This window comes from Diabrotica undecimpunctata, chromosome 3 (genome assembly GCF_040954645.1).
Source record: "Diabrotica undecimpunctata isolate CICGRU chromosome 3, icDiaUnde3, whole genome shotgun sequence".
NCBI lineage: Eukaryota > Metazoa > Arthropoda > Insecta > Coleoptera > Chrysomelidae > Diabrotica > Diabrotica undecimpunctata.
In genome coordinates this window covers 152,948,406-152,969,318 of record NC_092805.1, presented here as the reverse complement: position 1 = coordinate 152,969,318, position 20,913 = coordinate 152,948,406, and the positions used below count along the sequence as shown (strand labels likewise).

General features: G+C 31.7%; 1 protein-coding gene across 1 annotated transcript; it reads left to right on the top strand.

The window, feature by feature from the left end:
* Positions 1 to 13,810: 13,810 nt before the first annotated feature.
* Positions 13,811 to 20,913, top strand: LOC140437602 (facilitated trehalose transporter Tret1-like). The gene is made up of 2 exons (XM_072527210.1): positions 13,811 to 14,079; positions 19,550 to 20,913. Exons 1-2 carry the CDS (start codon positions 13,926 to 13,928, stop codon positions 20,887 to 20,889), a joined length of 1,494 nt encoding a protein of 497 aa, XP_072383311.1. The 5' UTR covers positions 13,811 to 13,925; the 3' UTR covers positions 20,890 to 20,913.

The following is a 20,913-nucleotide window of genomic DNA, read 5'->3' as shown; positions in this document are numbered from 1 at the left end:
CCGAGGAGACCTTATTATGCAGAAAGACTTAGTATGGCTAACCTAACTTCCTTTGAACTTTACCGACAACATGGAGACTTATTACAACATTTAAAATACTAAAATTAAATTTTGGAAATCTCGATGAAATGTTTACCATAAATTAAGATGAACGACTTAGAGGTCATCAGTTTAAAATAAAGAAAAACATTTTTCTACAAGATCAAGACAGAACTTTCTACCAAATAGAGTTTTTGAGTGCTGGAATAACCTTAATGATAACCATTGTCTCTGTTCCCTCTACCAACTCGTTCAAAAATAGGCTTGACAGTTTTATATTATAGTTAAAATGTTGTTTTTCTTTAAAACCAAAAATTGTAATTTTATTTCTTTTTTTTTGTAATTTTGTTATTTACTAGTAGGTTATTAATGAAATTTCTTTGTTTTTGGGCATAATAGGGACTTGTTCCTGTGTTCTCGCTTATGTATAATAATAATAATAATAATAACTTTTTTATTTTTCATAAGTAAAGAAAAGTATTGCAAATAAAGTTGTAGATAATTTAATTTGCTACAAATAATATCTGATAAAATTTCCTGCAGAGTTGCTAGTTTACGAGATACAGTGCGAAAACGTTTGCATCCTTTTTCTAATATGTTGGCCGGGGGAAAAGAGTGCCGACCTCACGAACTGGAACTTAATCTTTTACCTAGCCTTAAATAATAAAATTGCGTCCTATAAGAAATGAATTTAATGCACTAATTAGCTTTTAGATGATGTGCTACTTGCTATCTAATCCAATGTAAACATATTCCTACAAAATGACGGCCTTGTACCATTTTAAATATCATAGAAACTGTATTTTTAATTCACCAAATTAAATTTGATTCAACATCAGTTTTATCGTTTAAAACTATCTTTGGACGAGATCTTAGACCCGCACTGTATATAAATACTATTGAACGAAGAAATATGTCGTAGTCGAAACAACATTGTCTCTGTTTATTTAGATTAAAATGTCTTGTAAGAGCTTTAATTGATGTATAGTATTATCTTATCATGTTGAATCTATGTATGGAAACAATGAGTTGAAAAGTTTAATTTAAAACAGTGAAATCCACATACGAAAACAAAGATTCTTCTATATTTACCTAAATATCAGAAACATGTGGAAATATTTAGAAAATTTAAACTAACCGTATATTACACTTTCCTTCTCAGACCTATGACGAATTATTTTTTTATATACAAGGCTATAGGAATTATGTATAAATCAGAGTACTTCACTTTAACATTATAAACGTCAAATTATTTACGCTATTTTTATTTAAATAATTATTTTATTCTAATTTCTCTTGATTTTATTCAATAAAATAAATAGAAGGTTATTAACCTTTTATTTTATTTTACTATTTTTATTATAAAATAGTTGGAGCTCAACTCTTCTATGATCTAAATATCCTATATAATCTTTTTTTAATTTTAATTTTACTTGTTTCGATTCTATACTTTCTACTTCTATGCAATAGACCTATATAAAATGTCTATGATGTCTATGCTCTACTCCAAACTTTCATTGGGATAAGTTATTTTTTTTATATTAATTATTTCACCAATATTCAGTGATTTTTTTTTTGATAATTTCTTATATTATTTTTTTTGACATAACCTAAGCTACAAACTACGTTGTATTTTTAATCTGATATGCATGTAAAATCTTATGATCAAGTTAACTAATTTAATAAATAATAATTGTGTTTATTTAGTCCTTGCCAATTTGCTATTTGCTATCTAGTATTTTTTTTTAATTGTAGTTACAATCTTGGTTAAACATGGCAAGAACTGTTTTCAATCTATGCAGACGCTAAAACAACTCGTTTTAGTTTTTTGGGCTGATTTATATTTTTTTCCCTTGTTCGTAAACGATCTTCCCTAAACCACATGGTCGACCATAGAGATGAATATACTGTAGTAGCATGGCCGCTTTTATGAAAAACTCGACATCTGCCTGAAGTTACAATCCATTATACCGCACCCTCAGTGCAAGACTGCAGTAAGTCAGAATAAGTAAGTTTCGAGATAAAGACGGTTTTGTTTATTTTCGTGCTAATATCGGTGAAATAAGACACAAGTTTTAAGAAAAATTAACATTTAATTATGATTTTGCATGCTTTTCATACTATATTACATTAACCAAAAATAGAAATTTAAATAAAATAATACTAATGCTAAAAAATTAGGAATTTCAAAGTTACAACACTTTTGCACGGAGAAAATTGTTAATCACTACACATTTAGTATTAGAATTTTAAAGTTACAACACTTTTGCACAGAGAAAATTGTAAAAAGTGTAGACACATTTTCTGTTAGTTGTTGTCCTCTTCTCGTATATCATCTTGGGCCAAAATATTTTTATAAAAACTATGGTGGGCTTCTGGTATCATACCCGAATGGCTGATAAGTATACCAAATCTTTCTTTTTGGCAATTTAGTAATTCCCGGGGTTTGGTATATGCGTTTAATAAATTCAAATAAATCATCGAGTTAGTAAAGAAAAAATAATCCCCATAAACAGCAATCGGGGTTTCGTATGGTATTAAACTTTACATTTGATAGATTCCAAGAAATCAGATAGCTACCTAGAATAAATAGGTACCTAATAAAACGGCTTCTGATAGCCACAATTCCTTCGCTTTGTAATGACAATGTCATAACAATGCTAGAAAAATTATCTGTAAAACTTTCAATATTTTTATTTAAATTCACAACAAAAGGACTATAATAAAAATATGCAAATTAGGCTACTTTGATTACAGTGATTAACAAAAGGATTGAAATTGACTACCTTAGTAAAAGTTGGAATTACGGGGGGACAATATGATAAGACAATCGCCCCGGAAGGTAACATGAAGATTTAATACAATTTGGAATTTAGTTTTTATAAAACAAGTTTTCTGAGACTAGATAGTTTTAACCTGTCAGTATTGTTAATACACAAGTTTTAAGAGAAATGTTTTTCCTTTCAAAAGAAAAAATACTTTTTGGCTGTAAATAATTAGTCTTAATTTATGTGTTTTTTTATCCAATCTAATAAATAAATGGTCAAACGACATCGCACACATTTTATGGAAAATATAATGTCACACAAAGGACATAAAACTTGCATGAATAGATTGGTCTCGTAAATCTTTATTTATTGTCTCGGCCGTTAACGGATTACGTAGACACGCTGTATATTAAAATTAAACACCACAGATATAGATATTCAAATAACAAATATCTTACTTTTTTCGTGCCTTTCATTGCTTGTTATCGAAACCATTGCAATGTTCCGTGCAAAACTGTTGTAACTCTGTTACATTAGATTTACAACAGTTTTGCACGGAATTTATGTACAAAAACGCAAAATAGTTAAACTGTTGTTGTTGTTATATTTAGCCGGTTAAGCATTTGAAAGTTACTAAAGTTTTACAGGGGATAGATATGCATGCAATAAAAAGACGCATAGCAATAGCAAACAGAACTGTTCACGGCCTCCAGAGACATTTAAAAAATAAAAATATAAAACGTGCACTAAAGCTTAATATATACAGGACCTTAATAAGACCAGTTTTGATATATGGGGCTGAAACGTGGATCTTATCTCAAAATGATAAAAGACTTCTTGGTATTTTTGAGAGAAAAATTTTTAGAAAGATTTTTGGGGCCGTAAATGAAAATGGGCTATGGCGTCGAAGATACAACTTTGAACTGTATCAGTTATACACCGATCCAGATATTGTGAAATTCGTTAAAGTGCAGAGACTTAGATGGGCTAGACATATTTCTAGGATGTCAGATCACGAATACACGAAGAGATTAACATTTTCAAAACCAGAGGGCACAAGAAGCAGAGGACGACCACGAATGAGATGGATTGATGATGTGGAAGAAGACCTACAGATTCTAGGGGTTAGAAGATGGAGGGAAGTTGCCAGGAATCGACAGGAGTGGCGACTTCTTTGTAAGCAGGCCAAGATCCACAACGGATTGTCGAGCCACTTATGATGATGAGATATGCATGTTTACAATCGAATTCCATGATTACTTCATTTTCATAAAATTTTGAGTTACTGCAGTCTTGCACTGAGGGTGCGATACATTCAGCCACATACCAACCAATATCTGAAGTCAACTACATTCAATAAGCTTGTAGCACAACAAACGTTGGATAGTTTAAGGCACACAAAAGGAACAAGCCGCATTCCTCAGAACCGGAAGAGATGTTGGCGTGGTTCTTTAGATCATTCTTACTAAAAAAAATATGGAGAAAAGAAGAAAAAATATGGAGATAATAGCTACTAGAGCTAAACCAGAAATATGGGATGAACTATGGAAAGAAAACAAGTAATTAACAAATTTGGCAAAAGGACAAAAAATATATAAGAGATTTGTCAAAAAGGAGGGCACCACTTTGTCTTTTTTAGCGAGTAACAAAGAAACCTCAAAACACCTATATAAACAAATACAAATAACAATAAACAATATATGTATATATATATATATATATATATATATATATATATATATATACGATGGGCTGACGATTTAAGAAGATAAAATAAAAACTGTATGAGAGTGGTGCAAGACAGACGGGGTTAAAAACACGAGGAAGAGAAGAGGACTATGTCCAGCAGGGGACTTTTGAGGCTAAATGATGGAAATGATTAGGATGGATATAATTTTTTCTTAAGATCTTCCTAATATTTGTCAAAATGCAGTAAAGCCAATGACCAACAAATGCCAGCTAACTATAACATAGTTATGGTAACGTACGAAGAAACATTCCTTATATCGGCGTTATTGAATTTACCATACCGGAGCCCTGAGGATGCATAGTAAATTTTAGTATGCGAAACCGGTCGTCTGTGGTAGAATAAATTGATTGCGAGTAGGTCTTTTTATTTATTTCTTTTCTCCTAAATTGAAATGGAGTTTCATATGCAACACATTTTAAATATCCTTAGCTTTATATCCTTAGTTATATTATTGCCTGTATTAAAATATCTTTATATGATCAGACGGCTGTTGTAACCCTATAATCAAATGTGTGTCTAACGGTTTTAATCTCTGAACAAGTTCTAATTTTATATTAAAATAAGGCTTGCGTTAATTGTATATATTCTCACTCAAATCTTTGGATTAAACGACAGATTAATATATAATTACTTGACAGTTGTTTACGTTCTTTGTTTTAACGTTATAAATTCCAACTAAGAATTCTACCCATTTTCACACAGTTTTTCGCACCTGTTTTTAAAACGTAAGATGATGCAATATGGTTGGTTACGGTCGCAATATAAATTGCAAAGAAAAAGTATGTCACCGATATTGTATAACTCAAATTACAGTGAACTCCCTCTTACATGGACACCAGTCGTGGAGTATAAACGAACAAAACTTTTATACATGTAAATCTGGTTAGCAAAGTAAAGTATTTTCGGGTAATATTAGACTAGTAGCTCATATGAAATCAGTAGATAGAACAAATAATCAAAAGAGCGGAAACTAGGTTAATAATGACCAAACGCTTAATTGTTCAAGTCTTCTAGTTCAGAGAAATAAGCAAAAAAACGTTCTCTGTTTATAACACAGGCTCCTCTAGGCAAAAGAGAGTTGTTTTAAATAGTATGGACCTTTATAACAAGAACCTATGTTACTTGCATTCTCTTTTTTTCAACTTAATTAACTATTAACGAATTAACCTCAAAAATGGTATATTTGTGCTTTTTTTGTCTATTAGCAAAAATTAAAGCATTTTAATCAAATTTGAAAGTATCCTATTAAAAAACATAAAAACCTTCAAAATAGCGTTTGTTTAAATGTTTTGTCATGTGCAAAATACGGTCTGTCAGAAATTTCGGTTTTTGTATAAAATATTTATAAAAACTGGAACTTATAAGCTTCATAGTATATATAATGTTGAGACTTTTGGTGCTCAAAATATGTTTAAAATTTTAAAACGATCGGTCAAATACATAGTTTAAAAAGTATTATATTTGCCAAATATGTTAATTTGGCAGCAGAAGAAAATAACATCCAACGAGAAATCAATCAATTCGAAGAAATAATTGAGAAAACTAAACAAGATCTGCTAAAACCAAACAAAGAAACAAAGAAGAAATCTTGGATGACTCCAGAAATCCTTCACTTAATGGAACGCAGAAGGTTAATTAAAGGAAATAAAGATGAATACAAAAAAATGCAGGCTTACATCAGAAGAAAAATAAGAGAAGCTAAAGAAAAAGAAGCTGTAGAGAAATGTAAAGAAATAGAAAGACTACAAGCCAAGCATGACAATTTTCATGTACACAAAAAGGTAAAAGAAATAACGGGTACTTTTAAAAAGAGAACACAAATGAAACTCATAGACACCAATGGAAAATTACTCATTGACACCCAAGAGATGAAGGACAAATGGAGAATATATTTGGATACACTTTTTCAAGATCAAAGAACGGATTATGGGCATCCATTTTCAGAAAGAATGACGGGCCCGGACATACTTAAATCCGAGGTAGAAGAAGCAATAAAACGGATGAAAAGCAGAAAAGCTATAGGGCCTGATAATATCGAAGCTGAATTTTTAAAACTCTTGGAGGATGAAGAAATAAATTGGATCACGGCTGTCTTCAATAAAATATACAATACAGGAATCATCCCTGATAAATGGCTAGAATCAGAATTCATAGCGATACCTAAAAAACAGGGGGCTAAAAAGTGCGAAGAATATCGAACAATCAGCCTAATGAGCCACATGTTGAAACTGTTTCTTAGAGTCATCCATGGAAGAATTTATAAGAAGTGCGAGGAACAAATATCACACAGACAGTTCGGCTTCATTAACGCAGTGGGTACCAGAGAGGCACTTTTCGGAGTACAGGTACTGATTCAAAGATGCAGGGACGTTAACTGCGACGTATACGCGTGCTTGATCGACTATGAAAAGGCATTTGACAGAGTTCAACATCAAAAGATGATAAACATTTTAAAAGAAGCAGACCTGGATGACAAAGACCTCAGAATAATTTCAGAACTATACTGGAATCAGACCGCATACATGAAAATTAACGGAGAAGAAACAGATCACATAAAAATACTACGCGGAGTTAGACAGGGATGTATTCTATCGCCGTTGATATTTAATATGTACTCAGAAAAAATTTTTAACGAGGCTCTTTACGGAATAGACGAAGGCATCCTTCTAAATGGTGAAAGAGTAAACAATGTTAGATATGCCGACGACACCATGGTGATAGCAGATAGTTTAGAGGGACTTCAGAGGCTAATGGACAGAATAAACGAGTACAGTCAACAGTACGGACTAAACATTAATACCCACAAAACCAAACAAATGATTGTCAGCAAGGAGAATATAAATGGGGCTCATCTATACATTAATGGGACGCAGATAGAGCGAGTAAAACAGTATTGCTACCTGGGAACTATTATAAACGAACAGTGGAGCAATGTACAGGAAATAAAGTGCCGCATAGGAAAGTCAAGAACGGTCTTTAACAAAATGAGCGCCATCTTCAAAAGTCACAACATATCCCTAGATACAAAAATGAGACATTTGAGATGCTATGTTTTCTCTGTGTTGTTGTACGGGGCGGAAGCATGGACGCTTACAGACACCACTATTAAAAAACTTAAAGCATTTGAGATGTGGCTTTATAGAAGAATGCTGAGAATATCATGGACAGCAAGGATCACGAACAAGGAAGTTCTAGAAAAAATGAAGAAGGAACCAGAGATTTTGTTTACGATCAAACGCATAAAATTGCAATATCTGGGACACGTTATGAGAAATCAGCACCGTTACTCCCTGCTGCAGTCTATATTGCAAGGTAAAGTCAAAGGTAAGCGAGGACCCGGTAGAAGGAGAATATCATGGCTGCGGAATTTAAGAACATGGTTTAAGAAAACCTCAACGGAGCTGTTTCGAGCCGCAGCGAGCAAGGTCATGATTGCCAATATGATTTCCAACATCCGAAACGGATAGGAACCAGAAGAAGAAGAATGTTAATTTGTTTATTAGTTAATTTACAAGTAAGAACATAATAAAGATAAAGTTATACTACGGATAGCATATGAAAGAATAAGATATATTCTGTCAATAAATTAAGAAAAGTAAAGAAAATTAATTTTAAATATTTCAAAATTATGTAAAAACCTGTCGATTTTTTGCCTATAAACAATTAGAATAAGTTTTTTACAATTGCCTGCAATAAAATTCTTTTTCCATGTATTTAAAAAGCTCGCATTGTTTCACAAACTTATCACAGATTTAGGAGAGTTATTATTGTCACAGAGTTAGTTGTCACACTCCTTTAAAACGGCTAATTTTTATGAAATTTTGAAATGAAAAGTAACCGTGTGCTGTCATCTCTTTTATTGACACAATTTGGCATTTTCTTTTTAAATTTAATGGCTTCTCGTCTAATTCTTAGTTTATAAAAGTGAATAAGGACTATGATTCTGGAGTTTTCAAAATCAATTTTGTGTCCTGTATGAAGATGGTGTTGACCTAGAGCTGAAATTGAGTCGGAATTGAAATGAAATGTTCATAAATCCTATTTTGGATTCTACGATTTGTTTGGCCTATATAGAATAGGGGGCAGTCTGTACAAGGAATTTTATAAACTTCTGGTTGTTCATTTGGAATGTTGTCTTTGATTATTGTCTAGGATTTGCGAACATTCCATTTCCGTTCGCAATTCCAACATAACACCGTCTTCACACAGGTCACAAAATTGATTTTAAAAACCTAAGAACCATAGCCGTTATCCGCTGCTATAAACCAAGAATTATTTGAGAAGATATAGAAATTGAAAAAAAAGGCCACATTGTCTTAATAAGAGAGATGAAGGCAAACGGTTTGCGGCAAACGACTTGGAAACCTCTCATAAATAAAATATCGTCCGTACCACACGTCAATCTAAATCATACTGTCAGAAAAGTTAACAACAAACCCAGCGCCAATCCCCGCGCTAATCCTCACGCTAACCTCCACGCCAACCTCTACCTTAACCACCTAACCATCTAGAGTATAAATGAACAGTCTGTTTAGACTTTATTTTGTTGTAAATTGGCAACCGTGTCAACGATGTCAGCTTGTCTAGGTGCCATTGAAAGACAGAGTGTTTAAAAGGATCTCAGCGTGGACGCATATACATAGTTGTGCGTTTATTGCAATTTTCAAGTAAAATAGTCCAACCATTGTTTTTCTTTTAAACCATTGAACCAGCGAAAAGTACACACAACTTTTTTGGTCATTCAAGCCGGATTTTTACTAGTTTTCAAGAAACAGCGATTTATTCAAGTATAATTGCCGATACAAGCAGACAAACGGCTCGATTATCAAGTAAGCCATATTCCAGAATTCCAGTAGACCAATTTAGCGCGAAATACGATCAGGCAGCAGAGGCAATAAGTACAAGTCACGACTACTACATATATCAAGGTTCGACCCATTTATATTTCCTAGTAAACCAATCATTATTGATAATTTCATTTGGTTATTTGACAATTTTCTATTTTATTCTATTATTCTTTTATAAATTTAGTTAAATATTACCTTTAATTTGTAATATTTGCGTAAGTTTATTAATTATAATTGTTTGTAGCAAGATGGCAAATTCAAATAATGAAATTGACGATTTAAAAGATTTCAATCGTAATCGGTTAGAAAGATTCATTACCAGAATAAAAGAAAGTGATTTTAGTAGTATTGATATTCAAGTTAGATGATAATAAGAAAAACTTATTAAGCGGTTTTAACATCATTCAAACCGAACTTGAAAGAAGGTGTTTTGAAGGTCAGCTAGAAGACCATTATTTAGAAAGAGAGGATTTTGAAAATCGATTTTATGGGTGCAAGCATATTTTCAAGCTGTTTTAAAACTAGATCCTCTTCAAAATGTTTTATTGCCGAAAATTAAATTACCCGTGTTTTCTGGAGAATTACAACATTGGATAGCTTTTAAGAATCATTTTAATGCGACCATTACTAATAATACTTTACTTAGCGATGGACAAACGTTTCATTTTTAAAATGTTTTTTAGAAGATTATGCAGCCAGTTGTGTTGAAGTGTTATATGGCGCTGATAAACCATTTCTAAGAGCGTGGGAGTTATTGTGTGATAGGTTCGATAAAAAACAATTTCTAATTGATAGTCATTTTAAATCTCTATTAAATTTATCAGTGATGCACAAAGATAATTATGCAAGTTTTCAAAAAATGTTGGATGAAATATCTAAACATATAACTTCCTTGGAAGGTGTAGACATACCAAAAGAAAAGTTGTATGATTCATTTATGATCCATACCTTAGTAAATAAATTTAAGAAAAATGCTATACGCGAGTAGAAAGAAACTAAATTTGCTAATGATTTACTCTCTTTAGAACAATTTATTAATTTGTTAAACTGATATATTACAAAGTTTAGATGAATCTCAAGCTTTCAAACCACATTCTTCAAACAAGTTTCATAACAAACAAAAAAAGGAACACTCAATTTATAAATTTTCCACATTTAAAGCGTTATCAGTCAAACACAGATTTCAAGAAGTTAGAAAACTTAAATTATGTGAAAATTGTCTGTTAAGTGGCCATAATAAGAGTCACTGTAAATTTGGCCCTTGTTCTATTTCCTATTTGTAAAAGGCATAAACATAATAATTTGCTTTGTAAAGATTATGCACAAGTTCCAACTTGTGACACCAGTCATCAAGTAAATTAACCTAGTATTTCCGAGAATAGAAGTGATTATTTAAGGCCGCCAGTAAGTATTAATTTTGCAAAAAATGAGAGTCAAGTTTTATTAGCGACAGTTATGTGTATGATTAAAGATCAAACGGGAAATTTTCGTAAGTGCTGAGCCTTATTAGATTGTGGTGTACAAATGAATTTAATCACCGAACATTTTTGTAATAGATTAAAGCTTCAATTAACCGATAAAAATTGTTTAACTACTGGTATTTGCCTACGTTCTTCTAATGTTAGTAAAAAATACAATTTAAAAATCTTCTCACCATTTTCAGATTTCAATTCTAATATATCATGTTTTGTAGTGCCAGTTATATCAAGTAGATTATCTGCTTATCCTATTGATATGAATATTATTCAATTACCTCAAAATATACAGTTAGCAGATCCAGAATTCAATTGTCCCAAAGAAATTGATTTGTTACTAGGTGCTCACATTTTTTGGGATCTTATGTTGCAAGATAAAATCTCATTAGTAAAATCTTCCAGTATTAGTCAATACTCCTCTGGGTTGGTTTGTAACAGGTACAGTTTTAATTAATTCCAATAAATTAATGTGCAATTTCCTTAAAGTACGCATCCCCGAAAGTAATCAGCTAAAAAAGTTTTGTAACTGTAAGATGTTCAACCTAAGAAGGAATTTCTGTCCCAAAATGATTTTATTTGCGAATCCTTCAAACAGGACACATCTGTCGCTGTCAGCTCTCTCATACTTCGCGAATTAATAATGCTACTAGAGTGTCTTGCGTCAATGGGGACATGATCTATTTGATTTTGTGTTCTTCCATCATTTAAAGTACATGTGACCTTGGAAATGTTCTTTTTCTCAAATTGGGTGGACTTAATGATCATGTTATTAGATATTGCAAATTTTGTTAGGCGGTGTCCATTATCATTTGTTGTGTCGTGCAAGCTATGTTTATCAATTACTTCTCTTAAATAATCTTCTGTACCTAGTTTAGCGTTGCAATCTCCCATCACTATTTTGACGTCGTGTTTTAGAGAAGCTTTATATTGTTGGTCTAATAATTCATAAAATTCATCCTTGCTATCTTCTTCGGCATCTTCTGTTGGGGCATATATTGAGAATATTGTGATATTGAACCACATACCATTGAGTCTAATATAGCAGATTCATTTGTTTATTGGCTTGAAATCTATTACTGCTGATTTTAGTCTTTCTGCAATGACAAAGTCACATCCGTATTCATGTCTATTCTCATTACCAGACCAAAAGAATATAGTATCTTCCATTTCCAGAATTCCTGTTGCTGTTCATCTTATTTCCTGTATAGCTGTTATACCCATGTTATATTTTTGTAGTTGTCTAATGGCTCTCGTCGTTATCCCAGGTCTGTGCCAACTTAACACATTAAAGGTTCCTATACAAATGTCCTTATTTCGTTGCGAGTGTCGTCTATATTTCCTATCCTTCCTGTTACGAGGCAATAGCTTCTGTTTTGTGGCTCCAAATTTTTACATGTACAAAACGCCAGCCCATAGCACAACCCCCTTTTCAGAGGACCATTTCACCAGCTCTCGTCAGTTACCGACCCAACTTTCCACCCGGGTTGGATACCGGATCTCTAATTGGGTTGCTCGGTTTAACAGAACGAACCATTGCGAAGGTGAGAGTCGGATTTGAGTAAAAGAGGCTGTGGGGTAAACTGGAAGCAACTCATGTTTTCGCTTTCTACTTTGTCAGCTCTATGTACCTGCTCAATTGTTTTATGTTCTTGCCTGAATGCAAACTGATAATCCGGTATTAACTTTTGTCTGTCTATTATAACATTCATTCTCTGAAGGAGTATCCTTCCAAATATCTTAGAGATAATGGGAAGCAAACTGATTGTACGATAGGATTATAGTTCGTGTGTATCTTTAATTTGTTTCGGTATTAGAATAATTCGAACCATTTTACATTGAAACAGAAACTAGCCTAACTTTAGTATAGCGTTAAAGATGTACATAACCAACCAAAATCCTTTTTCAGGTAAATTTTTGCAGATTTTTCCCGATATTAAATTATACACTGGAGCTTTTTTAGTAATAAAATGTTTAAATAATCTTTTATTTCGTTAATTTTGATATTTTCTATAGAAAGTGACATCTGGTAGGTCTTGTGAATGAATTCGTCTTCTTTCACTAAGATAGTTCTGGAGTGAGGTTGAAAAATGTGGCTGAGATGATAAGCGAATGCTTGTGCTTTATCTTCATCGGCCTTGTTCCCATCACCATCTTTATTTCTAATGGGACCACCACTTACTTGTGGTGACTAACAAAAAACTTACATCGGTCAAACTGGTAGAAGCTTTAACAAACATATAGCAGAACACATAATTCAATAATAAAAAAACTGTTATCAAGTAGTGGTCGAAATCATCAGAAACTACATTGTTTACACTGATTTCAAAATTATAATGCGAATTCATTTCTTTTTTTTTTTTCATTTTTATTTTGTTAATTTTACTAGAATTAACTATTTCCATATGGCTACTACTACTATGGTGAGTACTACTTATGGCCACAATTTTACTTTTACTTTATTTTATGCCAAAAAACGTTAAATAATTGATGTATAGTTTGACGTTTCGATTTCTAAATAATTACTTAACTCAAACATATAGAATTCTACTTTAAAATATATAATATATATTGAATATAAATTGTCAACATGAAAGAGTGAGATAAAATAAAATGTTTAAAGGAATTTTTTTACTAAATAACAAAAACAAAATTTAATATATGAATCTTTTATATGTTACGATCGAAAAATTTGAAGTGGAACTTGAAATGTAAATAAACTTATTTTAAACTTCAATTGTGGCTTATTCCCATTAAAAGTAGTAATTGTTTTAAGATGTCACCAGAAAATAGCTTCAGAACAATGTAAATTTTACCTTATGGTTTATCAAAACCTCGTTGTTAATCATTGTTAAATAATATAGATAAAAATAAGCCTGGATATCATTAATTTTTTATATAAAAATGTAAAAAAAATCCCTATAATGCGTGTGAATGTTTGTCTTATTAACAGTTTTTTTATTTATATAAAAAATCGTCATCTTGATGTATGTGAAATTATTTAATGCAAAATTAGTTGTGATAAAAAAGGTGAATAGTTTTGACAAAAATGAGTAAAACTGTAGAAAACGTTGAAAAAAATGGAGCAGAATTGCAAGAAGTTACATATGTGGGTCTTGAAACTGAGCGTGCACATTCGTTAAAAGTTGACTACGCAGTTCCAAGAACAAATACCCCCTTTTTATATTTAACTGTTTTTATGAGTAAGCATATTTAAAAATAATAATATTATTGTTTACTTGTTTTTTATCTTTAGATTGATATTATTTTTACCCGTAACCCTAAATAGTTCGTTTATTATTATTTTTTTATTTAAATTAATGTGTCTCGGTTGCAATGACCATTGACACAAACAATATTGTGTACAATAATTACAATAAGCACATGTTTCACTAATTGTTACAGTTAATCTATAAGCTTAGAACCTATGACGAACTAATTATTTGCAATATTTTTTTATTTCATTACCGCTCATTATTTTTTTACGCCTTTCTTCAATCATTTGCTTTATACTTATATTAAATATACTTTTTCTTCTTCTACATTTATTTTTCAAATTTTCTGTTTTTTTTTCGAATTTTCGATATTATTATTGCATCTTTTCCGTGGAATACCTATGCTTCTTCTTTCAATTGACGACTTATCTCAGGGTATTCTAACTACTTTGTTCTCTGCCATTCTGATAAATCCTTTTTTCTTTTTTTTTTGCATTTATTCATTAATGTTGTTTATTCTTCATAAGTCTCTATTATCATTATTCTTTGTTCTGTCTACTTTTTTCGTTTATTTCACTTAGTATTCTCATTTGGTTTATCTCCAAATACCTTCTTGTAGTATTGCAGAAGAATTCTATAAGATTTTAATACACTATTGCTTTTCGATTTTTATTGCCATATTTGTAAGGTCTTTTCCACGTAGTTCTAACAACCCAACTATATCTCATTTGGTATGCTTTAGCTCGTTTTCGTCCTACACTGTTCTGGTCATAGTCTTTTTGGTTGTCGTTTGTGATGGTAGCTTGGTCATTCCCGTTGATTCTTAGCAGAGTCTGTCCCTCTACCTCTGAGATCGCTACCGTAGCTTGGTTTCAAAGGACTGAAGGATACTAAGAACCTTACATTTTTTTATTCATATTTTACAGGAATTCCTGACCGTTTCTCTACCAGGCTGGCCTGTGTGGGTTGGTAGAAGGTTGCTAAGATGAAGTGGAAGTTTGGCGACTTCGGTAAGGTTGCTAGGTTGGGACGTGGTAGGCTCTAGGTTAAAGAATGTTAGATTGACGACTTGCTTTGGTAGTGTGGCGACCCTAAAAAAGACCTAACTTCACCGATATCGTAAATTAAATGTCTACTCGCTACCTAATCTGGGTATCTTTAACGATAACTTAATCTTCTTTTAAATGCCCCTATCTTCTAGAGATATTGGCGACTACATTGACCCATCTTAATCTATTCACAGTAGCTCGAAATAGATCAGTTGGCGTTAGACCAGTCCACTTCTTAAGATTGGCTAGACAGGATATACGTCTACGTCCGGGGCCCCTCTTACTCTTAATTTTGCCTTGTAGAATCAACTGTAGAAGCCGATATTTATTATTACGTATGATGTGGCCGAAGTAAACCAATTTTCTGTTCTTTAAGGTGTTAACAATTTCTTTGTCTTTTCTTAGCCTCTTGATAATAGTTATGTTACTTATGTGGTGTATATATGAGACTCTCAACCTTACATCGGTAGCACCATATTTCAAATGCCTCCAATCGTTTTATGGTATCTTCTGTAAGGCTCCAGCTTTCTACTCCATAGAGGATACTAAAGACATAACATTTAAGAATTCTTATGCGTATATTGATACTTAAAGATACGTTGCAAATAATCTTCCAAGGCTGTTGAAAGAGCTTCTGGCTTTTTCAATACGAGTTTTTTTTCGTAGCTGTGATTCCAAGTATCCTTAATATTGCTGCCCAAATAGCATATTTTTTCCACTTTTTCTAACGGTGTATCGCCTATTGTAATTGGGGCGTTTATGTTGATGTTCTGTTATACATCATTATTTGGAGCACTATCTGCCAGCAACAGATAACTTAATATAATTATATAACGATAACTTAATATGTTTTATTATTAAAGAAATGGTTATTATTTATTTATTTTTTTTATCCAAAGAAAATTTAATAAGACTACGGTTAAATATATCTTAGTGGAGCAATGTATATTGGTGTAAAAGATTAATAACGATTATATGCAAGTTATTTATAATAAACTGTAATACAGCTATATAGGCGAGCGGTTTACCCCTCAAAAGACGCTTAAAAACAGAATATACCGACTAAAATTCTTTTTGCATTTCTAATGCACCAAACCTTTTTTATTCGATTCTATATATTTTTCCAAGATGAAATGTATTTTTTTTAAATTTTTACAAGTGGGCCGGCAATTGTTATTAACAAATAACTTATACAAAAAAGCAATTTCACCGAATTGCTTCGGAATTAATTTTTTTAGGTGTATCTCATCAAAATAAACACTTTTTCTCTCTTGATAATTTTTCGAAAAATACTTCCTTTTCGAGTTATTTGCATTTTTTTGTTGAAAAAATGCCTTAATTAGTGATTTTTGGGATTTTTTTTCTAAAAAACTACTAAATGAATTGCAATTCTACAAATAGCTTTATAATTTTTAAACCGTCGAGTACAAGTTAGAATATTTTGACAAGGATAATTTTTTTCTATCTTGCTAAAAACGTGGACCCAAATATTTCGAATATGCCTTTCGAGCAGTCTACCGCTAAGTGTGTACAGCGGTTGCGGCGATACAGGCGTGCGGCGCGTAGAAATATTTGTTTAAATTTAAAAAATTAATTCAATACAAATTTTACGTACAATTTATTAAAAAAAAGATATTTCTAATTATTTTTATATAGACGTATTATAATTAAAACAATTAAAATTAATTTTTTACAATGCTATAATAATGTAATTTTTCTTTTAATATACGTGGTAACTATATTATTGAATGTTTTATTACAGTGAAATACATTAAGCAATATATAATTAATTTTCATTGAAAAATATAATAAAATTAAAATAAAGCACGAATATTAATATAGAATTAATAAAAGCCGTCAAAGTGCTATACAACCAACCAATAATAAAGATAAAAGCGGGGACACAAATAACAACAGGATTTATAACATCAAAAGGATTAAAGCAAAGATGTTGCTTGTCTCCCACTTTATTTAAAATATACCTCGAAAGTGCTTTAAAAAGATGGAAACAAAAATGCAGGACAATGGGGATACCGCTCACCAATACTATGGTATATACGCTTAACTTTGCAGACGATCAAGTAATAATGGCTCAAGATTATGACGATTTAAACTATATGGCACGAAAATTAATTGAAGAGTATGATATATGGGGTCTAGAAGTAAATAAAAAGAAAACCGAATACCTGTGCATTGGAGCAGAACAAAAAGATCTCATATTAGACGATAACACTACGATAAAGCACTGCTGTGACTACAAATACCTAGGTATCACTATTTCACAAGATGGAACATTAGACAAAGCCATAAGAGAGAGAAATACGTCAGGGAGAAAAGCCATCACAATGTTAAACACCATTTTATGGGACCAATCCATCAGCAAAGAAAATAAAAAGAGGATATATGAGACTATAGTAAAAAGTATCACTTTATACAGCTGTGAGGTATGGCCACTGAAAGAAAGAACACTGTCAACGCTGAAAGCGACGGAAATGGATTTTTGGAGAAGAGCCGCAGGAAGATCTAGAAGAGAAAGGATTACCAACGAACGCATTAGAGAAATAATGGGAATCAAACGAACAATCACAGATGACCTAACAACAAAACAACTTATCTGGTTCGGACACTTACAAAGAATGGACGAACAACGAATGCCAAAAGAAATACTAAAGTGGCAACCAGAAGGAAAGAGAAAACGAGGTAGGCCGAGGAAAAGTTGGAGCGAAGGAATAAATAAAGAACTGAGAGAGAGGGCCATAGAAGAAGATCTATGGAACAACCGGTCTAAGTGGCGATTGGAAGTCGGAAAACGGCGGAGAACGTTATAAACCGACAAGTAGTAGTAGTAGTAAAATATAATATTAATTATACATCGTTTTCATTGTCAATAATTTGAAAATTTTCGTCAACAGCAACAGGATTTCCATCTAATAAGCTGATTTCATTGTCTTCAATAGAGTTGTCTTTAACATTTTTACAATTCTCTGGTGTACATGCACATACTGCGCAGCATTCTAAATTATAGGAAATACAATTACAATTTTTCGTAGAACATTTTCCGGTACATGAGCAGAAATACTTTTGTAACATATCTAAACTACTTTCGCCTTCAAAATAAATAAAATGGAAACAATTATTTTCCATTATCCAACCATGGGTTACTGGATCAAGAGATGAAATAATATTGTTTTTTGCTTGAATCCATTCATTTATTTGCCACTTTGCTCTTAAGTAATGTTGTAATAATGCTGGTTTCGAAGGTGGTCATTTTTCATTAGATGCATTTTTTTTAATGCAATATTATATCTTAATTCATTTATGGATTCATGATATTTTTTAAACTTATTTTGAGGGTCATACAGTTTAGATAAAAATAGAGTCAAAACTGTAAGTCCTTCATCTAAAGGTAAAGTAGGCAAATTTCTTAATTTTTCCAATTGACTATCAGTTAATTTCTGCAAAGCTTTATAAGCCTTCTTTTTTCCCATATCATAAAATGAACTTGTGGTATCACAACCTGTTATAGAATGCATTATTAGGATACTGTTGCACATTATTTTTCCAATTTCTTTTGCAATTTGATGTACAGGTATATATCGAGAACGATCCACATTTTTTACAATATTTCCTGTGTAAAACCATAAAAGTGGTTCACTTGTGAAATCATGATAATGAGATAAAAGTAAAATAAATATATCTGTGTCTGGAGATTTAACAATAATTTGAATTTTTTTATCCAAATGCTGCTGTTGTAATTTAAAAGCGTGAAAAATAACCCTAGTATCTGCTTCTAAGTTATTACATTCTAAATTTGAATCATAATACTGATTATTTTCTATCACATATGCTTTACTTCGAGGTTCGAAAGCACCAGAAATTTGGGTCCACGTTTTTAGCGAGATAGAAACCATTTATCCTTGTCAAAATATTCTAACTTGTACTCGACGATTTAAAGATTATATAGCTATTTGTAGAATTGCAATTCATTTAGTAGTTTTTTAGAAAAAAAATCCCAAAAATCACTAATTAAGGCATTTTTTCAACAAAAAAATGCAAATAACTCGAAAAGGAAGCATTTTTTGAAAAATTATCAGGAGAGAAAAAGTGTTTATTTTGATGAGATACACCTAAAAAAATTGATTCCGAAGCAATTCGGTGAAATTACTTTTTTGTATAAGTTATTTGTTAATAACAATTGGCGGCCCACTTGTAAAAATTTAAAAAAAATACATTTCATCTTGGAAAAATATATAGAATCGAATAAAAAAGGTTTGGTGCATTAGAAATGCAAAAAGAATTTTAGTCGGTTGATGCTCTGCTTATAGGGGTAAACCGCTCGCCTAATACAACTTTCATTGTTACTTAAGAATGTTTTTAATTAAACAAACTGACAAATTATATCTTTTTAGTACAAATCCCAATACTGATAAGTGGAGCTCATACGGTATGGAATTCGCCAACAATACCTAACATAATCTCAAATGACACTACAATAAATCCCTTGAATCAACCAGCGACAATCATGGATATATCGATGATAACAGGAATACCACATCTACCTGGCCTTGCAGGAACCCTTATATTGCCGAAGCTTACTGATTTTCTGGGACGAAAAAAATTTTTACAAGTTATGATATTGAATATTTTATTGGGATCAATATTGTTAACATTTAGCACTTCTGTAACTATGATAATAATCTCAAAATGTATTATTAGCATATTTTTAAGCGGTTCATTTGCAATTGTGCCAATTTATATTACAGAAATATGTGAAGATCATAATAGAGCAAAATTCGGTTGTTTTATAGGTCTGTTTCATCAAATTGGCCACTTTTATAGTTTCGTATTAGGTCCCTTGTTCAGTTATAAAATATATAATCTTTTTATAGGATTCCTTACTGTTCCGTTTTTATTATTTTTTATATTTTTCCCGGAAAGTCCTGTTTATCTGATTTCTAAAGGTAAAAAAGATGAATGCAAGAATGCTTTAAGAAGACTTAGAAGTAATAAGACTACTAACGAGATTAGTAGAGATATAGAAATTTTAGAGGCAAACGTAAAATCAAAACAAAACACTAAAAAGACCGTTACTCTAGTAACCGTATTTAAGACCAAAGAGGCCAGAGTAGGGATATTGCTAGCAATGTTACCACTTGCTGTACAGCATCTTTCAGGGGTTGCCGTAATTATGACCTTCCTAGCTCCATTTTTTAATTCAGCCGGTACTAGCTTCTCTGGGCATAAAGTAGCTGTAATCGTCTCCATAGTAAAAATGTCTTCCTTTACATTTACTTCTAGTGTAGTAGAACGAGTGGGAAGAAAAAAAATGTTATTAATTTCTAGTGTTGGAACAGGAATACCACTCTTTTTCTTAGGTTGCTTTTTCTATTTAAAACACATAAACTCTCCATTAATTCATCAATTTCAGTGGTTACCAATCATACTTATGCTCTCAAATGTTTTAATGTATTCTTTGGGATTAGGTCCAATACCTATGGCAATAATGCATGAAATTTTTACTCCAGAAATCCGAGCAGTCGCTGGAAGTTTTGTCATGACTATAGTCGGCCTAATAGTACTCTCTTTAACGTCCAGCTATCCCATAGTTGCTGCTACTATCGGCACCCATTGGGCAGTGTGGTTATTTAGTTTTAGTTGTTTTGTAGGTACAATTTTAATTTATAAATATTTACCAGAAACAAAAGGTAAGAGTTTAATAGAAATTCAAGAAATTCTAAAAAATTATTGAGTTTGTACAAATTTCCAATAAACA